Source organism: Pectinophora gossypiella, chromosome Z, assembly GCF_024362695.1.
Source record: "Pectinophora gossypiella chromosome Z, ilPecGoss1.1, whole genome shotgun sequence".
NCBI classification, from domain to species: domain Eukaryota; kingdom Metazoa; phylum Arthropoda; class Insecta; order Lepidoptera; family Gelechiidae; genus Pectinophora; species Pectinophora gossypiella.
The window spans coordinates 12112459-12140204 of NC_065433.1; the positions used below are offsets into that span (position 1 = coordinate 12112459).

The 27746-nt window shown below is 36.8% G+C and overlaps 3 protein-coding genes across 3 annotated transcripts; 2 read left to right on the top strand and 1 right to left on the bottom strand.

Annotated features, from left to right (window-relative positions):
* The first annotated feature begins 10516 nt into the window (after window positions 1-10516).
* LOC126380425 (phospholipid phosphatase 5-like) lies at window positions 10517-11346 on the top strand. Its single transcript, XM_050029812.1, has one exon. It carries the CDS (start codon window positions 10517-10519, stop codon window positions 11342-11344), a length of 828 nt encoding a protein of 275 aa, XP_049885769.1. The 3' UTR covers window positions 11345-11346.
* Window positions 11347-12325: 979 nt separating this feature from the next.
* LOC126380725 (protein disulfide-isomerase A5) lies at window positions 12326-23024 on the bottom strand. Its single transcript, XM_050030319.1, has 12 exons — window positions 22767-23024; window positions 22415-22659; window positions 22029-22236; window positions 20499-20627; window positions 20165-20265; window positions 19619-19770; window positions 18785-18915; window positions 18399-18560; window positions 17026-17167; window positions 16340-16542; window positions 15668-15839; window positions 12326-15198 (listed from the first exon to the last, which is right to left on the bottom strand). The coding sequence occupies exons 1-12, from the start codon at window positions 22788-22790 to the stop codon at window positions 14942-14944; spliced, it is 1926 nt and encodes a 641-aa protein (XP_049886276.1). The 5' UTR covers window positions 22791-23024; the 3' UTR covers window positions 12326-14941.
* Window positions 23025-23290: 266 nt separating this feature from the next.
* On the top strand, window positions 23291-24436 carry LOC126380426 (uncharacterized). Its single transcript, XM_050029813.1, has one exon. The coding sequence runs from the start codon at window positions 23291-23293 to the stop codon at window positions 24434-24436; it is 1146 nt and encodes a 381-aa protein (XP_049885770.1).
* The last annotated feature ends 3310 nt before the right edge of the window (window positions 24437-27746 follow it).

Here is a 27746-nt window from a genome sequence, read left to right on the forward strand (position 1 = left end):
TTGATCTCACTGCCCGCGCGAGAGAAGAGAGAACAGAACGTGGGTGATGGGTAATCACTGAACCTACTTGCGCAGTCAGTGGCTATTGTAAAATTATATAAAATAAATTAAGTATTTCTAAAATGTGGTCATATCAAACTTTAACAAGTAACGTGGATACAACCATTGCGAGGCATGCTGCACGCTGTACGCTGCCGCACGCCTTGTTGGGTGTAACATATGCCTCGCCACGAAGATGAACATACACAGATTGCGCGTCATGCACCGTACATTCGAAACATTTTTTTTTGACGTGACTTATTGTATATTTGCCACAGTGGCATTAACTACTTGGCCGGACAAATGCGGAGCGCTGAAGGCTCTCACCCGGTACGACGTTTAAGACAACAGGCCTGATTGTGTCCAGTTGGGCGCGAACCTCGGCTCAGGGCGTCGTCTGAGTGGAAAGATATTTGAAAGAATTAATCGAACTAGTGGGTCGATAACGATAAGCGCTGATTGAGGGAAGTCGTCGACCACGCCGGCGGGGTCAGTATCGGGGTTGAAACTTGGAACATACTTAGGTACATATAAGGGTAACATAACCCAGGCTCCATGCAGGCAGTCAAAGACATCATCATCAACATCTCCCAGCCACTAAGACTTACATAAATTTACGCCCGTAATCCCTAATAAGGTAAGCAAGGCCATAAGGGATCAGAAGACATTTAACTTCGAAGTCCATCGATAAATATGATTATATGAAGTACATACCGTATGATGATAGGTGATCAGGCCATCGTCCATAAACTATGTTAAAAAGATCTACCCAGACAGTTGGATTGTGTGCTTAAAGGCGTTGAACATAATATTTTATCGTTTTCTGGAATAGCCTTGTCACTTGCTTAGTTCAGATTCTTCCTGTTTAGCAGCTTACATAATTGTCACCAGGCCAAAAACGCGAGAAAAGTTTCTCACAGGAAAAGCTTTCCACATAAGATAATACAATGGTCGTCATTGAATAATTGATCTAGTCGGTAGCCGCAAGAAGAGAGAAAGTACGTACACTCTCCCACGGCAGGACATAGACCTCCTCGGCTCTTGCGTGGGCGATCGATGACATTCTACCCCAAAGGTAAACATTAACAAATCAATACATTGACTTTTACAAAATCTTTTTTTTTTGTCATGATGTAAGTGTGCTTCTTTTTATTCAAAACCCACATTACCTACACTTTTTATATTGTAGCCTAAAGCTTACCAATCGATCTTCTTCTTCTGTCGTGTGGGTTGTGAGGTGGATTACCAACCACTACTACTACTACTAGTGTCTACTAGTGTTACTATTGAGCCGCCAAAGGCCCCTGACTAGCCTCATGTAACGACTACTTACTTACGTCAGTAAGTAGTAACCGGGACCAACAGCTTAACGAGCCTTCCGAAGCACGGATCATCTTACTTTCGGACAGTCAGGTGATCAGCCTGTAATATCCTAACCAAGCTAGGGATCACAAAGTGATTTTTGTGATATGTACCGGGATTTGAACGCGGGATCGTGAGCCCAACGCTCAAATCACTGGACCACGGAGGCCGTTATCATTAATATCTGAGTTCAGCTAGTTCCATATATTACATAATGGCAGGCACCGACCCAAGTGGCTTCAATGAACAATATGTAATATATATATAACACCTGTTTACACACCTCCGTACCGGTCACGACATAAACAGGTACCAGTAGCGACCACAAGGGTCTAACCACAGACTGGGTTCAAATCAAAGTACCTACGTAATAGACGCAATGTGTCTGGGGTTGATGGTCGTTTTTCCTGGTCATGCACAGTCATGACTGCAGCATCGCAGTGCGATGAGGCGAGAGCTAATGACTTCCTGAAGAATGTGCAAGTATGCAGTAAGAGCTTGACGATCACGGCTGTCAAAGTTGAGACCGGCGAAGTTTCCGCGTATTGCAACACCTACGGTCACATATCAACCGGGAAATTTGAAGCAGTTAATGTGACCACGGCTCCGTTACCAATTTACGTTTGTCAAACTTGAGTAAAACACTGCCCACTAAAGTATTTAGGCGCACAGACAATTTCTTGACATACTTATTATGCAATTTGTTCTACTATATTTAGCCGAAATGTGAGATATTGTGTCGCGTTACGTTATTGGATGCGCCTTTTATCATGCCGTGATGAACAAACCACTTGAACATAGACTGCATCTTTTTATTGTTTGTTAGATAGGTAATATAAATTAAGCTATTAACTTCTATTTGACATGACTGTTCTTCGCTAAGTTTACTTATAGAAATTATAGACAAACTGTCTCTCACTAATTTATACCCACTTACTTAATGTAATTAGATCAACATTCTTACATAACTCCAGGTCAACGAATAAGTTCAAGTACTTAAGAATAATAAATATATAATATATATTTCCATGAATTAATTTCTAATAGTGATAGATAGTAGAAGAAACGCAACAAGAATGTTATTAGTGCGTTAGAGAAAACACAAAATTTGCAAATTATTTCGCTAAATTAAAAAGCATCAAATGCAAATGTGTAATTTAATTATGCGTCTATGATATAACACGTCTGTAATACGTTGATCTAGACGAGTCTCGCGATACTAAGCCCTCGAGACTTTCTCGTTGCTATGATATCCACGCGATCTCATGCTATTTCCTTAATAAATCCTATAAGAATTACAATTACTTATAATTACACACAACCTGTAGAATGCGAAAAAATATCTAAAATACCATTACATAAATATTACATCATTGCAGGTCATGTCCAAAACGGCTTGGCGCAAAAGTTCACACAAAATTACACTAAATCATGGTGAAGACTCCGTGGTTTCCTAACAAAATCGTAGATTCAATTATTTTGTAGCAGACAGCAATTTTACAGACGAAACGCGGTCAAGCGGTCAGTGCGCAGCTTGATGTGAAAATATCTTCAATCGCCATGCGCATCCCCCGAACAATAAAACCATTCTACATAAGTACTTACTTATTTTGTTTTTATGGTGCAATCTACCACTTACCATTGGGCTGCAGCTTTTGTAATAATAAAGAAACTATACTGTAAGTATAACTAGGTATTTTGATTGCTAAGAACTGTTAAGATTTTTTGTAATTATCACGGTTTAAATCTACATTTCTATAAGTACTATTTTTAATACTTACTTGCTTTTGAAAAGAACGAAAATATAATTATACAATACACTTATTAGTGTTGAATTAAATACATTACTCTAATGTTAGTCATACTTTTCCTGCTTTCAAAAAGATGAGGCAGTGCTAGCGTAACTTGGAATATTTAATAGTTCGTAGCCACGAGCTAGATCCACAAGTATAGAGGCAGTGATAGGTAACTATAGTAACATATTAATTTGTACATCAATGGGTGATAGTATAAATCTGTGGTGTCGAGAGTTTGGACCTACTCCAGCGTAACGAGAAACTGCAAAAACATCAAAAAAGTTTATATAACGTCTTTTGACACCCCGAGCCCAATCAAACTTAGCAGTTCATTGTCATTGAATTGACGTTAAGTGGCAAAAATAAGCACAATCGCACTAGATGGCCCGTCATATTTGCGACGGCCGGGACCTAATGTGAACGATTTTCACTCTTAATGGCTTGAGATTGCAAAAGCTCCACAGATTCATCACAGCGAGTCATCAGAGACGTTTTCTGCTTGTCTCTGTCTGTAGCACAAATAATTATTACTGCGATTACGTGAGTGCAGTACGTTCACTTTTATTTTTTAGAGAGGAAGTTTCCGACGTTACATCATGATGGTGCACATGCCCGGCTGACGTATGACCTCTATTTATCCGTATCGACATACTTATACACTGATTGAAACTAGATCGTTAATTTAATTATATAACAAGCTTATTTTTTGAAGTAAGTAGTAAGAATGGTACCATTCACGCTTTCTGTAAATTAATTAATTGCTAGCATCATAATGAGATAGGTTTTTTAATTGAATAAACCTTGCCTTATTCCAATAAGGATGTCCCCCAATGCATTAAATTTGGAACGTCATGGTATCTTTGCTTCTGCGTAAATATGCTAATAACATTTTGTTGTAATCATATTTACAATCTCTCTGACGAACACGGAAATATTAAGCCCATTGTGATAAGTAAGCCCTTCCCTACAAACCCAATTTACATTTAATTAAAATAATATCATTTTTATTATTCTGTGTAGGTAAATTAACACATTCCGGGACCGAGTGTTAAGTGGCGATAGGCTTATATCGCTTCAAATTGTCATATACATGATTTTTTTACACATTTCTTCTTGTAAAACTTTACTTGTGTGTACAACTTTACGTACTACTTGGCTCCATTATCTTACAATAAGAAGCTAATACGTCATGCTACCATTTTTTGTATTATGATTGCCGGCTGTTTAAAGGTGTGGCATATCAAATTCGATTTATATGCTCGTCTTTTGACATTCTATTCGGGAACGTATTAATATTGTAAACTAATTCAAATAGTGAATTAATAAGTAGTTACAGGCAATAAGTAACGTTGAAGACAGAAATCGTATAAAATCAGCTCGATCACTAAGACGCAACCACAGGATGTGAGAAATAAACAAATGTATACCTACAATCTAGTAGGTACTCAATTTCCCAGTATCTACAATTAAAGCAGTCGGTAGTACAGTAAAAACGATTTATTTCTATGTAGTAACACTGGAAGCACGTGGTAGCCAGATACAAGTAGAAAGTGTCGAGGTTGTCTGCCCGAGCAGACTCGTTTCCAGTTAGGAAGTAAGGAAATGCCAGTAAATATGGATGCCAGGTCCTAACCTGTTCCTAGTACAGACATTAGGTGTCACTAACACTGATTAGCTAGTTCTACCCGGCGGCGACTGCACTTGCGTGGAAATTCTCCAACAGGTAATGTAGACTTACCACGGTTATTTGTTAGAATTCTTCTATTTTGTGCATTTAGGCTTAATGTAATTAGTAACCTAAGTAAGCAAATTCAAAGTCAAATGCGAAGGCCTAGCCAGATGTCCCCTGTCACATTTTAATGTCGATTAGGTATCTATTTTAGCTTTATTATCTAATTTACCTTAACCTACTTCATTTTTTTACAGATTATAAAATAGGTAATAGGTATAATATTTATATACTTAAGTAAGCATATTTTATATTCTTTATGTAACAAAACGTACGCTTCTCTTTCAGCCAACCCTGCATGGTATGATAGGTGATTTTACTCATGATACTTACAAAATAAAACTACTTAGGTAATACTAATTATCATGTCTGATGTATCAAAAAAAAACTGAGTATTTTTTTTATATTACATAATACTTATCAATATTATAATAATCTCATTGCATACCTATTGACACTGTTCTTATATAACATCAATCATTATTCTTATAATACGTAAAATGTTAAAGAATTTTCGAATTCGACGCTGTTAATCTGATGCTTAGGTAGGAAGGTACCTATTACTTTGTGTGAAACTCTCGCAGAACAATAATGTTTATTGCTTGAGGTGTTATTATAACTATACAATAGGCGGAAGGTTATTATGATAAGATCGAGTCTTCACTTGTTGCTGAGTAAAGCTACATCACCTCACGAAGACAGAAACAAAGAGCTACTGTTTGGTAAACTTGTCTTTTAAAAAGTAATTTTAATAATATTAAAAAATTTGCACTTACCTTTATTAGTTAACTGCATTCGATTTAAGGACGAAGCTGTCTCAGAAGTAGGTATCTACCTAGCTAACTGAAAGATGATGTTATCAAGCGACCCTACAGAAAATAGCTGCTTTACAAGTGTTTCGGGAAAGAGATAGGTAATGGTTGTAATGTAGTTACTATTAGAACACCTATAATCATCTGCCATTCCTGTATTGCAAGATATAGGTAATTCACTTTTCTATATTCCTAACTTGGATCAAGTCTTGTAAATCTGCACGCACGGGTATGTGTTACTTTCGAATTAGATTTAAATACATAACTCATTAGAATATGTTACTGAGTAAATAAATTGTTTATTTACATGAATCCACTAAGTACACACGATGTATGAACCACCACTATGATGCTCCTCTGCGGGTTGGTGGTTTTATAAAATAAAAAATAAGCGTAATTGATATGTGGTTTTTGCTAGACTTGAGAGCGATTGAACAATATAGTGTTATGTCACCTGTCACCACTCGATTCATCATATCTTATCAAAAGTCGCTGCAAGTTCTAAAGATAATGAAAATGTTTTGTTTACGAAAGTCAACACAATCGCCAATTCATCTTTGCAAGAACAAGACTCCTCTAAAATTAAAGTTAAATAACAGTTGTTAATCTTATAATGAATATACCTAATATAGTAAGCGTTACAGTACATAACACAAAAATGCAAAAAGCGTGGCGTGGTGAAACATTGTCAGGGGCAAACGTGGTGATGGATGGTGAACCACAAACTATCTTGCGGTAGGTATTGCATTCTTTAGAGAGAAAGAATAGAAATGAAACAAAATGCTTTATATGTTACCAAATATTTTAAGTTATCGACCTTACTTCAATGATACAACTTTACTGTTATAAAATGCGTAAATTTGTAATTGTGGGTATGTTATCCTATCACCGAAAGAAGTAATGCGTAATGAGTTAACAAGGTACATAATGATGACCCATACTTTACTTGCTGTAAATATACTTCATGTATACACTGGTGGACAAAAAGTTGACACAAATTTAGATAGAAATTACGCAAATGATTTCATTTCTTGATTCTAGATACTATTCCCTTTAACATGATACTTATCTTATGACATATAATCATTAATTTTTGTAGACGAGTATATAAAAACTTTTGTAGAAATCTAAAGTGTATACAAAATACTTATGGTGACATTGTTTGTATTACTCACATATTATTATAACCGAAGCCTACAAAAGCATCCAACGGATAAAATTGCTTCAACCGCACACGAGAGTCGAGGAAAAGCTTAGACAGTAATTACCTACTTTAGATATTGAATAGGCGACTGTAATGAGTTCCAATTTTGGTGCCAACGTGTAAACAAAGAATCACAGCTATTCATAAACTAATATGTAACTATACCACCATTCTCGGATTTGGCATGCGTAACGTGATGCAACAATGTAAGAACATTCCTATAAGTACGTATACCAACACAAACAAACATCTTCAAAATTATCCAAGTGTGTATTGCGTAAGTATTGATGTTTTATATTGTTCGGTGCCATAAGTTATTATTCGGAAGTAACGTCTCGATTAGATAGTTTAGTGGAAGAAATACCCTGTGCAAAAAGCTTTGTAACGACTCTAGCACCTATAATGGGTTATCTGCAAAGTTTTCCGGGAAATTGTTCATCTTGAGTACCATTGGTTTTCAGAATGGGTATAAAACATTGCCAAACAATCGTTTGCGTATCACAATCGTACTCATTAACATTATCGGAAACTGGACCTCAACGTGCCATGACCTCACTAACGTTAGTACAGTGGTATCAGTACCAGGAGTGCATAAACTTGCGAAGTCGATTCTACTAACGGCACCTCCCCAAATGGCTCGTACAGATGGGCTACATTTGCAAGGGCTGAACGCCTATTGTCGGCGTCACCACTATATTTCAGATCGAAGAACAGCACCTCTTATATAAGTTGTATATATTTTATTTAAGAGTTCCACTTGTCACTCTAAAGTTAGAAAAAATACATTGCATTGGTAAGTTCCCATTCAGTTTGATATTGTAACACTTTGCACGGACCTTTAAGGGATGGGGGTGCATGATAGGATGCTCCGGTAGACACCACGTTCATTTCGAATTGTAACCTGATTCCCAACCGTATTGCCTAGAACTTCAGGTCTTGTATTAATTTTCATTGAGTGCTTAGTTCGGACCGCCTCCTGAAATTGTATTTGCAACAGATTTGCACCTTATTTGCACCGAATTTAAAGCGCAACAGGGCGACAGCTGTTTCTATCTGTGTCATCCGCAGGATGCATCTCTTCAGGTTTCTAGTCTCCTAGTGCAGTCACAAAATGTAGCACTATTTATAACTATCAAACCAGCAGAAACTTAAATGTGAAAACCACGACAAGTTCTGTTAGGGACATCACGTAACAAAATAGATAACATCGAAAGCTGTTCAAGTCGAAGTATAAATATGTGCATCTCATCGTAACAAAAAAGAAATAACTTCAATAGGAATAGGTACTTACTTACTTACCTTTATAGTGAGTAAAGATTAATATTTAGTAAGTAACACGAAGCTTTCAAAAGCTTTGTTGAAATCATTGATGTTTAAAAAAATGGTTCTTTCAATAGGTATTCGATATTTTTGATACATAATTTTGAATAGTGTAAGCTATAGACTACTTATAACCTTTTCTATCACGAGACGCCAATTTTAAAACTTAAAATTATCGATAAAGTTTTAGTTCCTGTGAATATCCAGCGTTACTTTCTACTTGCTTCCATAAAAGTCTCGGCTTTAAGGACTACTAAGTTTTAGTTGGGGCGGAAGGGTTCTGGAGTGGCGACCACGTGTCGGACGACGCTCAGTGGGTAGGCCCGCTACAAGGTGGACCGACGATCTGGTAAAGGTCGCGGGAAGCCGCTGGATGCGGTCAGCGGAGGACCGATCCTCGTGGAGATCCTTGGAGGAGGCCTATGCCCAGCAGTGAGCGTCGTACGGCTGATGATGAAGTTTTAGTTCCTTCATAAGTACTTACATACGGGTTTACGACCCTCGAGAACACTCTGAATAAGTAGTTATGCTCCTAGAAGAAGCTTGTCTTGGAAGAAGCTCTCCCATGGGTGTAAAGCGGACGTAAAACTATATAGGACTTGTGTCGCAATAAATCATTTACAATCATATTTCAGAGCATTAGGGTGCAAGATGAAAAATCTAGATTTTAATGGGCTAAAAGGTAGGGCTTACCTTCGACCCGCCCAATTTTAAATGAAAGTATCAAAATATTTCTATCTCTATATTTTAACCATCTTTGATTTATGAGCTCCCAGTGTACTTGATACGTACGAAGTATTATTTCCGTCAATATCTTCATATCGCACTTTCCTGATACCAGGACAACATGAGAGACTAGGAAGATAAAACACATCAAAATGATTGCAACTGTCCCTCTCAAACACACGAGATTCTGATAACCTATTACACTCAGTATTAGTGACGTTTTCCAGTGCAGTGTGACGTCACCTGGAGAAAATCTAGGTTATTGATCAAACTACGTCATGATACTTTTGTCTCTTTTAAACATTAGTCCTGTGTGCAAATGTCTGTCCTGCTTTGACTGTAGGATTCCTATTGACGTAAAATGCATTGTTGGCCATTGGTGCAACGCCGCAGGCATATGTACAGTCACGTCCAAAAACAAGTATGCAAAAATCAGCAAAGATTCATAAAAATGAATTACGTTTTTGATTAGATGGATGGGTCAGTCCTAGCCGAATTAAATCATAGTTCACATATCTACGAACCTTTATTGTCGCGTGGATTCATATTTTTAACAATATTTAAAGAACAAGAAACAAGTAAGTATAGTTATATAGGTATTATCATTGCACTGGAAAAACAATTTTGATAAGAAATAGGTAGGTAAGTAGGTAAAGGTTATTTACATACCTATAGTGGTTATTTTGTTTTGGCAACAGAACTGTTAATCGTAATGGCACGTACCTAATATAGCTTAATGGGGAGGGCAGAGCCACAAGTTGTCGACAGAGCACTTAGATGAATATTATTGTGAACACCGCATGTATCGCCCATTTAATAGTCCATCATGTTTGAAAGGGACATAATATTTTGGTTTTTACCACATGCCCGGGAAGCAGCTGAACGCGTTCTACCTATATGTGTGTTATTCGCTTCCAGTCTAGCATAGAAGCAAGATAATTCTATCAAATTATCTGCAGCTAATATCCGCGACTAACTGTATCCGTCATACACTACTGCCTATCTACTGCGCAAGCCAGGAAGCTAGCAGGTCGTCCGAACGTATTGGTAAACCAGGAGAACATGAATTGTTAGATGTGAGTGCGTTACAGCTAGCCGAATACGTAGGTCGATATTAATGTCTTGATACAATATTCACATATTGGACAGGTACCTCAGGTATCTTCTATTAAGGGAGGTTCAACGAAGGAAACATTCAAAGTGTTTGCAACTTAAAAGCTTCTGCGAAAGTCACACGTCTTGCGATATAAAACAATCAGAACAATTATGAATGCAAAAAAAAGATCGTAAGCGACTTGACGTTTTGACTTGTCGTTTTGTTTATAGTGATTTTTGTATACCTCTTCTCTTTGGTTTTGTTATGTTGGCTCGGGTGTATTGTCAATAATTTCGTAAATTTTATATAAAAGTTTGAACTCTGAAATTGTAATTAATATGAAATCAATACGTGAAAAATGGATCTCGCATCGTCGGGCGATAAATTAAAATAGTGGACAAATGGATCCGGACGTCATCACACCGCCGAGACATGTGGCCGGGGATACGTAACCTGCGAACATCCATCGATTCCACCGAGTTATTCACAGAACTGATCGTCCGGGTGATACTGCTGCTGGTGGCGGTTGTCATGCAACTGACCGTCTCTCCGCACATGCACCACATCAGCGAAGTCGACTTGCTCAACAATTATAAGCGCCCGCGACATCAGTCTTACGTACCGCCCTGGGCTACTATACTGATTGTCATCATCATACCGTTAATACTTATCGGTGTACCCTTGTACCTCACAAAGAACTACGTAGACCTCACCCAGTCCTTCCTGGCGTGGACGCTCGCCCTGTCGATCAACGCCGTGATCACGGAAACAATCAAGCTGATGACTGGGCGGCCGCGTCCCGACTATTTCTATCGCTGCTTCCCAGACGGAGAGATGACGAAGGAGCTAGTTTGTACCGGTGATTTGAAAGACATTCTGGAAGGGAGAAAATCTTTTCCGAGCGGACATAGCAGTTTTTCGTTTTGTTCCATGGGATTCTTGAGCTTTTGGCTATGCGGTAAGCTGGGAGTGCTGTCGGGTGAGGAGAGCAATGCGATCCACGTGGTGACGTGCGTGTCGCCACTAGTGGCGGCCGCCGCCGTCGCCATCAGCCGCTGCTGCGACAACCACCACCACTGGGAGGACGTGCTAGTCGGCTCCCTGCTCGGTCTCGTCTCCTCTTACCTGTGCTACAACCAGTATTTCTACCCTCTCGATTCTGAATACTCTGGCTACACGTACGCAATGACTAGTAATCGCATGACTAATATTTCTTCGCAAACCAAGAGCTGTACGAATCAATTATCGCTGTGTAGTTAATAAGAAAATCACACCAATGTTTTTGAAATAAATTATTTTACTTTGCCATAAGTACCTTGAGTATTTAACTCACATCATTATCTACAGGGTGTTAGTGACATGGTAACGAAAACTTTGAGGGATGATTCAGGCCATGATTCTGAGTTGATATCAAGTGGAATTTTCCGTCGCAAAAGTATGGAATGGAAAATAATTTAAAAAAACACAAAAAAAAACATGAATTTTCCGCCAGGAAATTCCACTTGATATCAACTCAGAATCATGGCCTGAATCATCCCCCTCAGTATTCGTTACGGTGTCACTAACACCCATACATGCTTGTATGGCTACCTGTATGTACTGGTACAGGGTGTAAGTGACATCGTAACGAATACTGAGGGAGCTAATTTAGCTCATTATTCTGAGTTAATATCAAGTGGAATTTTCGATCGCAAAAGTATAGAATTGAAAATAATTAAAAAAATAATAAAAAAAATCATGAATTTTGCGACGGAAAATTCCACTCGATTTTAACTCAGAATCATGGTCTGAATCATCCCCCTCAGTATTCGTTACGATGTCACTAACACCCAGTATATTAAATATTGACTTTATGTCAGATACTGTGGCCTTTTTTTGTGGCCGAAATCAATGAGCACCTTTGCGGCAAAAACGAGCGTAGGTTCATAGCATCTCGATGTGCGGGAGTACGAGTTCCTATCGAAATAGGAAAATTTGCAACTATTGACAAGGAGCGGAGTTGGTGGCCTCAAGACAGTGGAGTACAGATCCTTTACCAAAAAGGTCATGCCTTTTGCAATTTATACCTAGCAGAAACTACCCCAATCGAGGTAGTCAGAGGCACATCCATCGCAAGAAGTAGGTACTCACGCTCAGCTTTCTGTTAGGCCAACGTGATAAAGTTGTGTACTTATACCTCGGCAGACTATACTGAGACACGCAGCTTATCCAACATAATTTTCCACAAAAAAAGAACAAAAACAATGTGTAAATTAGTTTTTATTGTTAAATAACAATGGAAATGTATAATAGTATAAATAATTATAAATGATTTGATTTTCTGCAGTAGACATGGATTAAGTTGCTGATCTGTAAATTAACGGGAGTATTCATTTTTCCTTAACAAAATGATAAACAGTATAGAAGATTGATTCAATATACATATTATAATTTAAACTAATATAAGGTATTCGTCATTCGGATCAATAAAATAGCCGCACAAGCTTGTTTAATAGAAAGCTGTGGCACAAATGTATACGTTGTCAAGCGTTTCGCTCATATTCATTGTTTTCGCCCGTTAATGTTCAATGTATGATTTGTTCACCGCAACCATACACTACCTACTCCTTAAACATTTTCGGAATATCGTTATTCTCAAATTGTATCAAAATACACCCTCAAGTTTGTAATAAAATACTCCAATATCAACTTGCGTATACGGTAAAAAGATACATATTTACAATGCGTATATGAATTTATTTACTACTCATTTGGAAGCCCATGTGATACACAGGTACAATTTACAGTGTCCAACGTAAACGCTTATGATAATACTTAATTTAAGTACATGCGAATGGAATTTAGTTGCCAATGAACTAACAATAACGCGCTAAATATGTTTCCGATTTTAACAATTAAGTTGCTACGTTTAATAATAGCAACGTGGATTGTCCTTACCTGACCAATTATTTTCTCAGAAACTAATAAATTTCATACTGCAGATATAAAGTTGATCTCACCATTATATCACCATTCTATTCCAGTTCTTTAAGGTGGTGGAACTGAAAGAAGCAATATTGGTACAGCTCGTAAAATATGGACAGCTCCGATCGCAAACTCACTTCTGGAAATATGAAATTAACAAATAAAAGGTACATTCTTATAAGTACACTTGTTTTCATAGACTTGTTGTCAGACACCACACTTAGGCCAAAGATAAATTATGAAATTCTGTTTACTAAATAAAGACAGATCTAAAGGTGACAAAAAACGTTTTCTATTTTTAAGTAACTTGTTTATAAATTTTAATTAAGAAAAATGTAATAATAAGCGACTTTTTGTCACATTTTTCTATGACGTCACAGGTTGCTTTTCATACAAATTCCCTTCGTGTTTTGATGTTTAGTAAAAAGTGACTGATTTGACTAGTTGAAAACTAGCATATTGCAAATGCTGTAAATGCAAGTAATTGTCAAGTCGATACTACTTGGTAATGAGTACATTCTTTATTGCAACAGGGTACAGCATAATATTAACGATTGATTTATCAAATTGATCGGCAGCCGCACTGATACTTACAACAATGAGATTTCATTACACATTTTATTATGCAGCGAAAATACAGTTAGGGACTTACCAATCGGCGTTCCCCAAAAACACGATAGAAGGCTTTGTTAAGTTTTTTCTTCGTTTAAACTTCTAATTTCATGGATAACAGACATATGCATCTTTTGTCTTTGTTTTTGGGTATAAACGATGAGCCTTTTTATTACACCACGGTACAATTAGAACTTTCGCCCATTATTATTGATCAAAATAAAGAAAAGCAATCATTCTATACATAATGTGATCCTATTTAGATCACCAATTGGAGCAACAATTAGTTTTATATATGCTTCCGCCTTTATATTACGTTTTTGAATAATTATGTACCCCAGCAATGAGAAAATAGGTACTTATCATATTAAAAGTGAACAACGCCATCTATCGTGTGTTTGGGAAGTCCCTAATTGGATTTTCAACCACATCGAGATCAACTCATAGTAAATTTATTAGTACGTATTCTACATTACAAATTACGTATATTGTATGTATATAAACTATAATATCAATTTTATTAACTGTTATTCTATATGACTGTACATACTCTAAAATCTTACTTTAAAATATAAATGGATACCAAAACGGCAACAATTAAAAAAAATATTATAACAACTCTTACTATACAATTAATTAGCTTTCATACATAATGAAATACATTCAATAATTATTAAGCGTTCACGTGATCGTTTTAAATGCAAGTTTCAATACTGAAAGACTCGACACATACCCCAGACATACCAAGTTAGTAAGGATTCAACCTCGGAATCGAATCGGAATTTTGTATATTATATTTTTTTCATTCACTTCGGCGATCTTTATCACTTTTCCAGTTGCACCAGGTATATTACTTTGCGAAAACACTCGTGTGAACATTGAAGTCGTCTGTTTTCGTTTGACCCAAAGTTTAGCTTCTACATATCTGGTTCACAGGTTAATTTGTTATGAATGTAATACGCCAAATCAAGGTATGTCGAAGCTATCGGGTAGGTGCCTCTGAACCTTTTTTAATATGACATTAAACTAATTACTGTTACACTTTTATGGATTTTAAAATCATAATTTTTGGTAGATTTTGTTACAAAATAAATTTATCCTTGGACATTTTTTTTTGTTTATAAGCTACAATTCCGGGATTCATTCCTTAACTCGCCTAACTGGTCTGGGCTAACAAGGATACTCTATTGATGTACGCATGAGCAATCAACATAATATAGTTAAGTTCTATTTGTCTTGGATATATGTGATGCTTGGAAACTAAATAAGGTGCCACTAAGATCACAATTCGTCCTTCACCTTTTGGTGTGTTTTACAAAAGTTTAACATGTCGTCGTAGGACCTATCTCCTTCGTATAATGCTGTCTCTTTCCCTGATGAGTACATCTTGAATGTGGGCAGAGTCTCAATCTTGGCAAGATCGGCCACCTTGGGATTTTCAGCGGCGTCAATGGCTATAATTTGTACTATTTTCTGCTCTTTCATTGTGGTGGCCAGTCTGCTGAAGGTGGGCTTTACCGTCGTGCAATGACCACAAACTGGAAACAAAAACAGTTTTGTCACTTTCCCTCGTTTTACATTGATCGTATCTTCTTCTTCTATCGAGTGAGTTGTGAGGTGGATTAGCAACCTCATCAACCCTGGTGTCAGGGTTACTATTGAGCCGCCAAAGACCCCTGACATATCACAAAAATTACTTTGTGATCCCTAGTTTGGTTAGGATATTACAGGCTGATCACCTGATTGTCTGAAAGTAAGACGGTCCGTGCTTCGGAAGGCACGTTAAGCCGTTGGTCCCGGTTACTTACTGATGTAAGTACGTTGTCGTTACATGAGTCATGTCAGGCGCCTTTGGCGGTTCTATAATAACCCTGACACCGGGGTCGGTGAGAATCGTAATCCACCTCACAACCCACACGATAAAAGATGGGATTATGGCTGCGATGGTATCTTAACGGATACGAAAGTAGTACTACAATAGACTCCAGAAATATGACTATTACTCACATGAAGCGTAGAACATAACAAAGGTTGGCGTGGCAGAACCAACTATCTTTTCGAAGTCGTTGTCAGTTGCCAACACTACGTTGACGCCAAATCCTGCTTGTTGAGCTGTCTTAGCCTTCTGTTGCGTCTGATGTTCCATTTGACTATGTATGTAAGACACGAAGTCCGCTTCCTGAAATGAAAAAACTCAATCATATCTGGTCGTCTATAACGCAATTTACGTATTTATTTAAAAATATGGCAAAGGTCCAGTGTTACTATAAACCTACTATAAACTATGATTCTACATTACGTTACATTGTTGATTTAAGGGATATATCTATGTAATGTAATAAAACACAGAACGTCGTGAACGTTTTTGTCTGATATTCAAATAATTTATTCACATAGGTAACTATGTTACCTACTCATCCACCTAATCTCATCTACCTAAAACTACTCCAGCCTCTAACAACTTGTACAGTACTACAGCCGAGGAAAATAAGCTTTTTAAAAAACCTCGGCACAGGGCCCTAGACATTCTTAAAAAAAGATCTCAGTAATTTGGCTGCCTAGGCCCTGACGGTTCCCAAACTGATAATCCCATGCATTCATAATTATCTTCTAAATAATCACTTATTTGGTTATTACAATTTTTCATGATAGTATCTTAAGAACTGAAATGTAGTTTACCTTGCGACCGCCATTGTAGTCTTTGACAAGTTTATCGAAGTAGCTGAAGTACTTTAGTGTTGGGTATCCTTTGACGTTGTAGTTGGCACAGAGTTCCTGGTGCGCGGTACAGTCCACCGCACCGAATGCCACCATCAGTTCATCGGCGAACTTCTCTGCCGCCCTCACAAACTCGGGCTTCGTACTCTTGCAATGACCACACCCTGCAAACGATAGGGATGAATTATAAAGAAGCCCCTCTTCTCACGTGTAGTTTGCGAGGCCAATGACCGATCAAAACATTGGTGTCAGGGTTACTATTGTGTTGAGAAAGGCCTCTGACATAGCTCATGTAACGACTACCATACTTAAATAAATAGTAACAGGACTAACTGCTTCATGTCCTCCAAAACACGGACCATCTTACTTTCGGACAATCAGTCATCAATGTCCAAAAAGTTTTCCCTAGTTGAAGCCAGTTTTTACTAAGGCTCTGTGGTAAAACTAGATAGTTTTAAAAATATATGCCTATAATATTAACTAAGCTTCGTTACTAAATGGGTTAGGTTAGACAAAAAGTAACGACAGCCCTAAATTGCTTATCTTTACAAAGTTTTTACAAAGGCCTATAATAAAAACTAGTTTTAAATAACTAGGATAAACTCGTTTTAAATAAAAACGTGTTTTAACTGTAACATGTTACTTACATGGAGCGTAGAACATGACGATGGCGTGCTTGATCTTCCGCAGTGTGTTTCGGAAGGTCGCGGCGTCGAGGTGGCGCACGGCCGACTCCTCCTCCGACCAGGGCTTCTCTGGCGGCGGCGGGGGCGGCGGCTCCTGTGGGTTCTAACACAAATACACCTCTCATGAATTATATATGTCGTGGGCCGATCGTAAAACTGGGCCGATCAAAATCTGCCTGAGCAGATCAATTGGGAGCAACGTATTTGCCGATTGCCTACAGTGACTTGGCCACATCGAAATATGGCTGGTCGCATCGTATTGAGGGATTTTGAGGGATATGAGGGATGGCGCTAAACTTGGTAGGTTACTGTAAGGAGCGGAACGTTCCGCCCTGTAGTTCCGGGCGCAGAATAGGGCTACGGTACCCCCTGCCTGTCGTAAGAGGCGACTGAAAGGGGACACTGGAGACCGTGTGTGGTAATGGCGGGGGCCCGAGCCGCTCCTCATACCTCCGGGAGGGACGTGCTCCTCCGGGAAGGACGGCGATGTGACATGGCCTCACATTGCCGTAAAACTAGGATGGCGTAGGGGTGGGGACCTACCCCGGGACGCGCTTATAATAGCAAGCGCGAGTGAAGCACCGGTGCGTTCGTTAGAGATCCCGGAGCTTCCCGACATGCGCAGCAGAGGGCCATCGGAAGGGTTTTAGTCGGTAAGAGTCCGACATCTCGTCACTCCCCCGGGTGGCGAGGTATCCATGAGGATTTCCCCTCAGTTACCAAAAAAAAAGGAGCGGAACGTTATATTATTTGTGATTTTCTTTTTGAAATCACGAACGTACATGTCACAATGAAAATAAAAATTTACTTAAATGTTTATTTTTGAAAATAAACTTAATAAACAAATAACGAAGAAAGAAAACAGAATCTGATCAGATTTTGCCCAGAGAATGAGAATAAGAACAGAAGTCTTTGTCTCGTGGATTTGTGCAAAATTTAAACGAACCATTTATTTCCTAAAAAAGAAAGATTTTTTTTCTATCTTTGGCATCATGGTAATGGCCCAGTTGGTTAAGCGTCTATTTTTATGAATTCCAAAAAAGAAAATCTCCCATTATAATTCCGTTTCATGATACTGATGTCGATTGTAAGAGTCTGTCTTCACTGTCTTCATATAATGGTCCATCCTGTCGGAGTGATACAATGCTTAGTGGACACGAAGGTTTTTACGTCAGGCACTAGACGAAAATTTTTATTTTTTTACTACCACTTCAACAGAGAAGTATCAGTTTATCTATCTAAGTAATGTAGTGAAGCAGTCATCTTTAGAATAAGTAATAAAATAGACAGTATTCTGTTCGTTTTATTTTTGACATGAGAAACGTTCAACTTACTTTGATAAAATTGATAATTTGATCTTCCTGACGGACGTGGCCAGCATCGTACTTAAATTCACCCTTATTGAAATATTTTAGGGTTGGGTATCCCTTAACACCAAACTGAGACGCGAGTGCTGGCTCCTTCGTAGCGTCGACGGCCGCGAGCAGGCCGTTTATCTGTGTTAAATAGTAAAAAGATATATTTACATAAATAACTAACATAATTGAAATATTTATTATTTTTATATCCCGTACCCGTGTGCTTAGCGAAAATTCACAAACACAAAAGCCGGGTCGATTGACCATCGGATGCTTATCCCCGCCCGAGTTAGAATTTTCAACTTTTTTCTTAGGAAGTTAGTAAACTCGTGCATGAAAACAGTTGATGAAATAAATATTACCTTTTCAGACTTAATTTTGGTCGCAGCCTTTTCAAACTCCGGTTTTATCCTCTTGCAGTGCCCACACCACGGAGCGTAGAAAACGACAAGAGCATGCTCAGCCTTCAACAACACGTTATCGAAATTTTCCGCTAAAAATAATGTCATCGCATCAATATAACTGCACACTGTTAGTATTTCTACACTTTCTGATGATTTTACCTTTATACGACCGTAATCGGCTGAACAGCGATACAATGCTGTTATAATTAATATTCAACATTTTTATTGAATTTTCTATTAAATCATGCTGTTAAATTGTGGTTTACCCGTTAAGGAAAAGTTAATTTCTATAATTTTCCATCGTTGTGCACAAAAAATCACCAAGGCCACGACATTGACAAGTAGCTGTTATAATAAAATGACTAGCCTCAGAAAAAAGAAAATAGCATTGTAAATTCTTCTTGCACCACTATTTTTACAGACACAGAGATTAGACACTTTTTATTCATTTGTGATTTTCTGAGGTGAGTGAAATAAATATCTTGTTATTGTTAAAAACATTCATACATAAAAACACGCATGTCACGGCAGGTACAGCTGCACAATCATAAAAACAAAATGAATTCTGTGCCTGTATGCAATATTTATTTGTATTGAACCGCCGAATCGATTTAGATGCGGTATGGAGAGAGTTTCAGACCTAGGGATGGACATAAGATAGTTTTTATCCTTGAAATAATCCGTCACGATAGCGGAAGTTACACAATATTAACGCCGACGTCTATATGGATGGTGTCGCGGGCGGATATTATTAGGTCAGTATTACGTTAAGCGCAAATAATAGGTACTTACAATTTAAATGCACAACATCCGAGTCTGGTGACCAACTTTCGTCAGCAACCTCCTTTTTCTTTTGTTGCATGTGCGACGCGGGATCCCGGATAAAGTCTACTATCGCCTGTCTTTTATTTTCACCATTGTAAGGAAACCGCAACTGGCCTTTTCTGAAAACGATATTTGTTTCTAGATTCCTCATACTTTACCCTATTACTTTTTAAATTAAATGAATGTCCATAAGTCAATAATATTTTTATTTAAACATTACAATCCAGGTGATTGATCAAACATACAAACAACGGTACAAACATAAAAACCGTCACCAGTTCGAAAACGTGAAAATCACAATGAAATATGAAATTAACATTTCCATATCTTTTCCTCCACATATTTGCAATGAACTGCCATATAAATCACGCAATAAAATGACGAAGACCTTAAAAAGTATTCTGTGATATATCACTTATAGGCAAGTCAAATTAAAAAGTGCTGTGTCCATTTTGGTCATTATTTTATGGAACTATTTATGAATTCACGAATGATGAAGAATAAGTCACTTACTCATAATACAAGAGTGTCGGAAATCCTGTTATATTGTAAGTTTGTCTGATCTTAGAGTTTCCTGGCTTAGCAACATCAATCGCCGCGAGGAGGGCTTCTCCCTGAAAGAAAAAAGTAGGGTGATCATGACTTATACTTAAGACACTTACGTAAACTGCCATCTCAAATAATTCCAATTGACTTTTGGTACTTTAAATTTTGTGTCAAATAAGAAGGAGATGAAAATTAAAAGTGGGTAGTAAATCAAATAAACCAGAGAAAGGGGACTAAACATTACGTAAATTAGAGGAAGGCAGATTATGCAAGAAGCCAAGTAAACCCGTAAGTCAATTACCTTTAAATCAATAGCTGCTTCAACATATTCAGGTTTCAATGTCTTACAGTAACCACACCATGGTGCATAAAACATTATCATAGCCTTCTTGTATGCTGCAGCTCCTTTCTTTATAAACTTGTTCAGCGCCTACAATACAACACGAAAATAATCACTCAATAGTTGTATATGCTAAGAGATGTTATTATTATATTATTATCAGCCGTACGACGCCCACTGCTGGGCATAGGCCTCCCCCAAAGATCTCCACAACGATCAGTCCTGCGCTGCCCGCATCCAGCAGCTTCCCGCGACCTTCCCAGATCGTCAGTCCACCTTGTAGCGGGCCTACCCACTGAGCGTCGTCCGACACGTGGTTGGCATTCGAGAACCTTTCCGCCCCAGCGGCCATCGGTTCTCCTCACTATGTGGCCTGTCCACTGCCACTTCAGCTTGGCATACATAAGCCACATTCGAGCACATGAACTTCGTTATTGAAGCAGTCGCCGTAGTCGAAATCGGCTGGATCACATCATCATCAATACACTTACGTCTAGTTAGCCTATACTGCAGGTAGAAAGAGAAGAGAGTATAGAAGGATCTAGCACTTGAGTGACCAAGGTCTTGAAACACTTTATACATATTTCTTTGTTACAAAAATTTAAAATAAAATTCATTAAAACCATCATCAAAGAGAAAATAAAAGTAAATGCTATACATATTTTGGCGTCAGGCGTCCAGGCGTAATACGCCTATAACATTAATATGACTATCATAAACCCTCAATATACTACCTATGTAACTAAGCATGGCATTTTCCCCAGCAAAGGCTTAACTTAAGCACCCTAAAGTCTTCTATATGTATCATCACATCATACAAAAATTTTAATCATGTGTGTACTATGCCAATGTCATAACATTTTCGAATTTCATGCATCGCTGAGCAGTGATATAGAAGTTAAAGCAATTTTTGTTATCAAAAGACTACATAACTAGGTACTGCTTGAAAATTAAGCTAATCAATCAAGATTACAGCATAATATCATGGATGTTTTTTTTTGTAAATCATATGTCATATAACTTGTTGAAAGGCGCTATTCTTTTAATAATATTAAACATAAAAAATAATATTAAACATAAACTACAAAGAGGTACAATAAAGAATCACACCCACCCTACACAATCACATTGCATTATTATCTTATCTGTTTGTTTAAATAAACAACTGGACAATGAGTTGTAATGTAGTGTAGTATAAGTATTAGTGTTTACTGTAATCCATAAACATAATGATTAAAGAGACGTTCAATAGAGTATAAGTTTTGTTTTCCAATAATACAGCATTGGTCTCACAACCGTAAGCAGTTTTTCGCTATGCAGTAATATGACGCGTTAGGCATACTCGCTAATTGTTTGATAGCCCTGTATGTGATTTGTTGCATACATTACATGTAAGATTCTATACAAAGAAGGTACAAATTGTGACTTGAAAATATTTATAAAATATACCTATAAACTAAAGCCTTATTAACATTGTTATATGGACTTTACCTCTGAATCTGCTAAATGGTAGATGTCAGTAGCAGCTGGATCTTCCTCCCAAGGCAAATCTCCTGTAGGATCCCGCAAGAAGTTCACCATTGAGCTAATTGTTTCACCTCTGTCATAGTCCTTATGGAAATCTCCATCTTTGTAATGCTTAATGTAGAAGGGTTTATCTGAGGGAACTTTTAGTTTCTTACAAAGCTTCTTGGCTTCACTGAAAAACCAAGACATTTGACTATAAAACAAGATCCACTTAAAATTTTCTATTAATATAACAGATGTTGGATACACAGAGTGAAAAGCTACCTTTTTATCTAAATTATAGAAAACACTCCACCTCACAACCCACACGATAGAAGAAGAAGATAGAAAACATGAATTAAAAAGTTTACCTGTTGCTACAGTCTATCATGGCTAGGGTAGCTTGGCCCTTCATCACATCTGCTGTGTCTTTAAAGATATCGGACACTGCTTGAGAAGCCCTCGGTTTATTCAGATAGAGTACCATCACATTTGTCTTCGTCCTCAATAACTTTTTAAATTCTTTAATATCATCGATATCCGTAATTACTAGCGTTTTCTGTTTCTTTGCTTGTATAGATATTTGAACTAGTACAAGCAATAAGAAGAGTAAAACCTGGAATAAAAGTTGTAAGATTAGATTGTACTTGTAGGAATTTAAATAATAAAATCAACCATACACCAGCCGCCCGGTGTGTTTCTATTTTATTTTTACGTTCTTACCTCCCATGATAAGTTCCGCCGCATGATACTTTCTCCTTATATACAATAAAATAGTTGATAAAACACTTATTGCATAGGTACCTATTATTCTACAAAATAAAAGTTATAGAGCTTTTTATTAAAATACTTCACTGAAAGTAAAACATAAATCCTAGTAAGTAAAGTGGTTTATTCTCCAAAGCCGAACTTGGTACGTTATCTTCTTATAGTCTGTGTGGGCGAGTGACATGACAAGCAAGCAAGACAAGAAGACATGACATGTGGCAAGTCAAGTCAGTCAACTATGGCGACTATAGATGATGGCTTGGATTTTTTTTAATACGTGTTGTTTATGGTTTAGAAAAAAAGCGCGGGAACACTTGAAGAAGGCGGGCGATTTTAATTTTGTACATTCGTAATAATACGGAAAAAGTTGTACATACTGTTAATTTTGTATATATTTACTTAGGATAATTAATATAATAGCGAGTATAAATATTTTTACTGTATAAAGTGTACATACGTGACAAGTGGGGCTCGTCATAATGACGAAGCCCCCGAAGAGGAAAAAAGGAAAACCGCCTCCGTCGCAAACTTCGGGGGCGGAGGAGTCTACCGATTCGGACTCTACGGAACGGGGCAGCAACTCCAATGAAACACAGCCGGATAAGTACACCCCTTACAGGGTCATTGATTATAACAGGCGATATCCTGAGGACAGTGCAGCAGGCAGTGAGTTTGTTGTATTTATTGAGAGCACAGATCCGAACAAAACCATCGGTTCGAGAGACATGATGTACCTAAATAACTGTTTTGTACGGTCAATTAAAGGCATCAAATATCTGAAGAAAGTCAACAAATACAAAATGGGAGTAGTGTTCGACAGACCGAATATGGCCAACGCCTTCTTAGAAAATACCACTTTCTTAAGAGACCAATGTTTAAAGGCCTCTATTCCGGCAGGGAGTACCGAGCTCACTGGAGTTATCACCGGTGTGCCCGCCGAAATGAGCAACTATCAAGTATTCAAAGCCTTGGAATCGAGCTCCAAAAAAATTATTTGTGTGAGACGTATACTGAAAAAACAAAAGGTTGATGAAGGTTTCAAACTAGAACCAACTCAAACTGTTACCATTACTTTTGCTTCCTCGACTTGCTTGCCTGACTATGTTTTCATCAAAATGTGGAGACTTCCTGTCCTCCCATATATACCACCAGTTAAGCAATGTTTCAATTGCCTCAGATATGGTCATATGGCCAAATTTTGCAAAAATGCTCAACGTTGTTCGATTTGTTCTGACAAACACAGTTTTAGAGAATGCCAAGTTCCTGCTGAAAAGGCAGTATGTGCTCATTGCCAAGGAAATCACATCTCTATTTCAGGCGAATGTCCTGTTAAAAAACTAAAGATTGCAGAAAATAAAAACAAATATACTAAAGCTAAATTCTCAGATCTATTTAATGCTCAAAATTTCCCATCACTTAATAAGGCTGAACAAACAAAAAATTTGCTTGACTTATTCATGTCTGACAAAACTATATTGAATCTTATTACAGAAACTATAATTAAAGTTATTCATTTAAATAAAACCCAGAACACCAATATAAATTCAAAAACAATTACAGATACCATAAAGGAAACTTTTGAGTTTAAAAATAAAAATAATCAAAATTCACAAATCAAGTCCTAAATATTATGCAATGGAATGCACAAAGTTTGCTAAGCAATCAACTAGAGTTGCAAAACTTCCTTTATGAAAATAATATACATGTATGTTTAATTTCCGAAACATGGCTTAAGCCACAAATACAATTCTCAATGAGAGGTTACGCTATTGTGAGAAACGATTGTGGTAATGACCACAATGGTGTAGCTATCTTAATTAAAAATACATTAAACTATAAAAAAATTGAATCATATTTTGATGATTCATTACAAAACATAGTTATTAAATTACAAATTAATAAAAAGTTTATTTCTTTCGTTAGTTTTTATAGTCCAGGTAGTACACACTTTGATAAAAATAAATTTAACAGTTTGTTAAACAGTATTCCCAAACCTATTTTTGTTGCTGGTGATTTCAATGCTCATCATTCCATTTGGGGTTGTTCTAGTGTTGATTCTCGGGGTAGATCTATCGTGGATTCTATAGATGAAAATGATTTGGTTCTTCTGAATGATGGTCAGCCAACTACTGTTGGTTCTTATGATCGAAGGGCTAATGGACTTGACTTAACTATTGTGTCTGCTTCATTAGCATTGTCTTGTGATTGGAAGGTACATTCGGATTCTCTTGGTAGTTATCATTTGCCCACTCTTGTTAAGTTTATTGTTGATCCTGTAGTCAGTGCTCCAATGCACTCCTTGAACTTTCCTCAGCATGTCAATCTGAAATCAATAGATTGGAAATTGTATAAAAAAACTGTTGGTGAAATGTTTGTTAATTTTCAAGTAGATTTTCTAAATATTCAAAATTCATATAATCAATTCTGTTCATTTATTTTGACTGCTGTGCAGAAATCTGTAATTGGTTCAATTCAAGATAGAAGTTATGTTGCATCTGTCAGTAGAACTTTAAAAAAAAAAAGGATACCTCTAGTATGGTGGAATGAAAAATGCACCAAAGCTGTTAATGACTGCAAACAAGCCTATATTACTTTTAAAACAAACCCAGGCTTCCAAAATTTTATTAACTTTAAACAGGCCCAAGCCTTAAAAAAACGCATTTTGAAAGAGGAACGTCGTAACAGTTGGAATGAATTTTGTCAAACCATTAGCAGGCTCACACCTATGAAACTAATCTGGCAGAAAATACGGAAATTTAATAGGACTTTTTCAGTAACGCCAGAATTTTCTGATTCCAATTGGCTTGAGGGTTTTCTGCATAAATACACCCCTGATACAGTACAAAGACATTTTCAAATTGATAATAATTCTGTTACCATCACTCCTCACAATAGTTTTCTTATTGAACCCTTTACAATAGTAGAATTGCAGTCAGCTCTTCGATCCAGAAAAGACACAGCTTGTGGCTTGGATTTTATAACTTACAGAATGTTTAAATTGCTAAATATATCCATCCTCCACGTATTATTAGATATACTTAACTGCTTATGGCTTAATTCCGTTATTCCAGATGAGTGGAAAACAGATTGCTTGGTTCCCATTTTAAAATTTGGCAAAGACCCAAATAATGCAGATTCTTATCGTCCCATCACACTTAGCTCTTGTGTGGGGAAAGTATTTGAACAATTAATTAAACAACGTTTGGAGTTTTTTGTAGAAAGCAACAATATTTTACCTTTTAATCAATTTGGTTTTAGGCGTGGTCGTTCAGCTCGGGAGAGTCTGAATCATTTGAATCTGGATATACATGATGCACTGTCCTCTAGAGGAATCCTTTGTTGTGTGTTTTTTGATGTTGTTGGAGCTTTTAATAATGTTAATTTAGAAACATTAGCGTCTATTCTTGGTTCTCTGCAAATTCCTGCAAAAATGATAAATTGGATTTATAATTTTTTACATTGTAGGAAAATTTTTGTTAAATGTAACAATCACACTTTAATTGGTCCCAGGTACTCATATAAAGGAGTATCTCAAGGTGGGATTTTAAGTCCTTTGCTCTTCATTCTGTACATCAATAAATTAAATTTAATCTTAGGTAATAAGGTACAAAACTTACAATTTGCAGATGATCTAGTTGTGTACACCTCTGGTAACAATAAAATAGAAGTCCAAGACAAATTAAACTCTGCTTTATCAAAACTAAAATTGTATTTTGATCAACTAAATCTTGAAATCAATGCTGAAAAAACAAAAGTAATTTTATTCTCCAAATCTAATGTAACAACCATAAATGTAAAATACAATCAAAACACACTACCAGTAGAGAAAAACACAAAGTTTCTGGGTGTAACATTTCAGAGCAATTTCAAATGGAATAAATATGTTGATTGCTTGATAAATCGTGCAACCAAAGCTGTAAATATCTTGAGATCTTTGGCTAGTACTTATTGGGGAGCAGACCCAAAAATACTATTAAATTTGTATAAATCTATAGCTAGAAGTCACTTTGAATATGCTTTTTATTGTTTTGGTAATGTCTCATATTTGGTGGAAAAATTGGAAAAAATTCAAAACAAGTGTTTACGCATAGTTGTTGGAGCTATGAGGTCTACTCCTATAATCTCATTGCAAGTGGAATGCAACATCCCTCCGTTGAAATTAAGGTTTTCGTTCTTAAAATCCAAGTTTATCCTTAAACTTCTATCTATAACTAATCATCCTCTTGTCTTGAAAATAATTCATTGTTTTTCCTCTGGTAACAGTTCTAACCTTCCTTATATAGCTCAGGAATTGTTTGAAATTATAAATTATAAAGAAAATTATAATTTATACGAAAATTTTAAATTGTCATGTTACTTAGGTTCCTTCGAGTCTAAATTTTGTTTAATATCTATAGTAATTGATAAGTCTTTAAAAACTAAGGAAGATGTATATTTAGCTCTAGATTCTTTTAAAGAATATAGACAAATCTATACAGATGGTTCAAAATCTTCTAATGCTGTATCTTTAGCTTTTTATGACATGAATTGTAAAGGAGGGTGTGGGTTTAGTTTACCTGAACTTGCTAGCATATATACCGCTGAAGCTATGGCTATTTTAAAGGCACTTGAATATATAGAGAAACAGGAATATAATAACTGGTTAATCGTCACAGATAGTATGAGCGTTCTTAGTGCCCTTGATAATCCGAAACTAAATTCTAATACTCATTTCTTGATTTACAGTATAAGAGAACAATATTTAAAATTATCTCAAATGTCAAAATCAATCACCTTATTTTGGACCCCATCTCATATAGGTGTTGCTGGAAACGAAAAAGTAGACTTTCTTGCCAAAACAATTGCAAATATTCCTACCAATGTGAATTCATCTTGTTATATCCCCGATACTGACATTTTATCCTTGGTAAAAAAACAGCTAAAAGTTGAATTTAA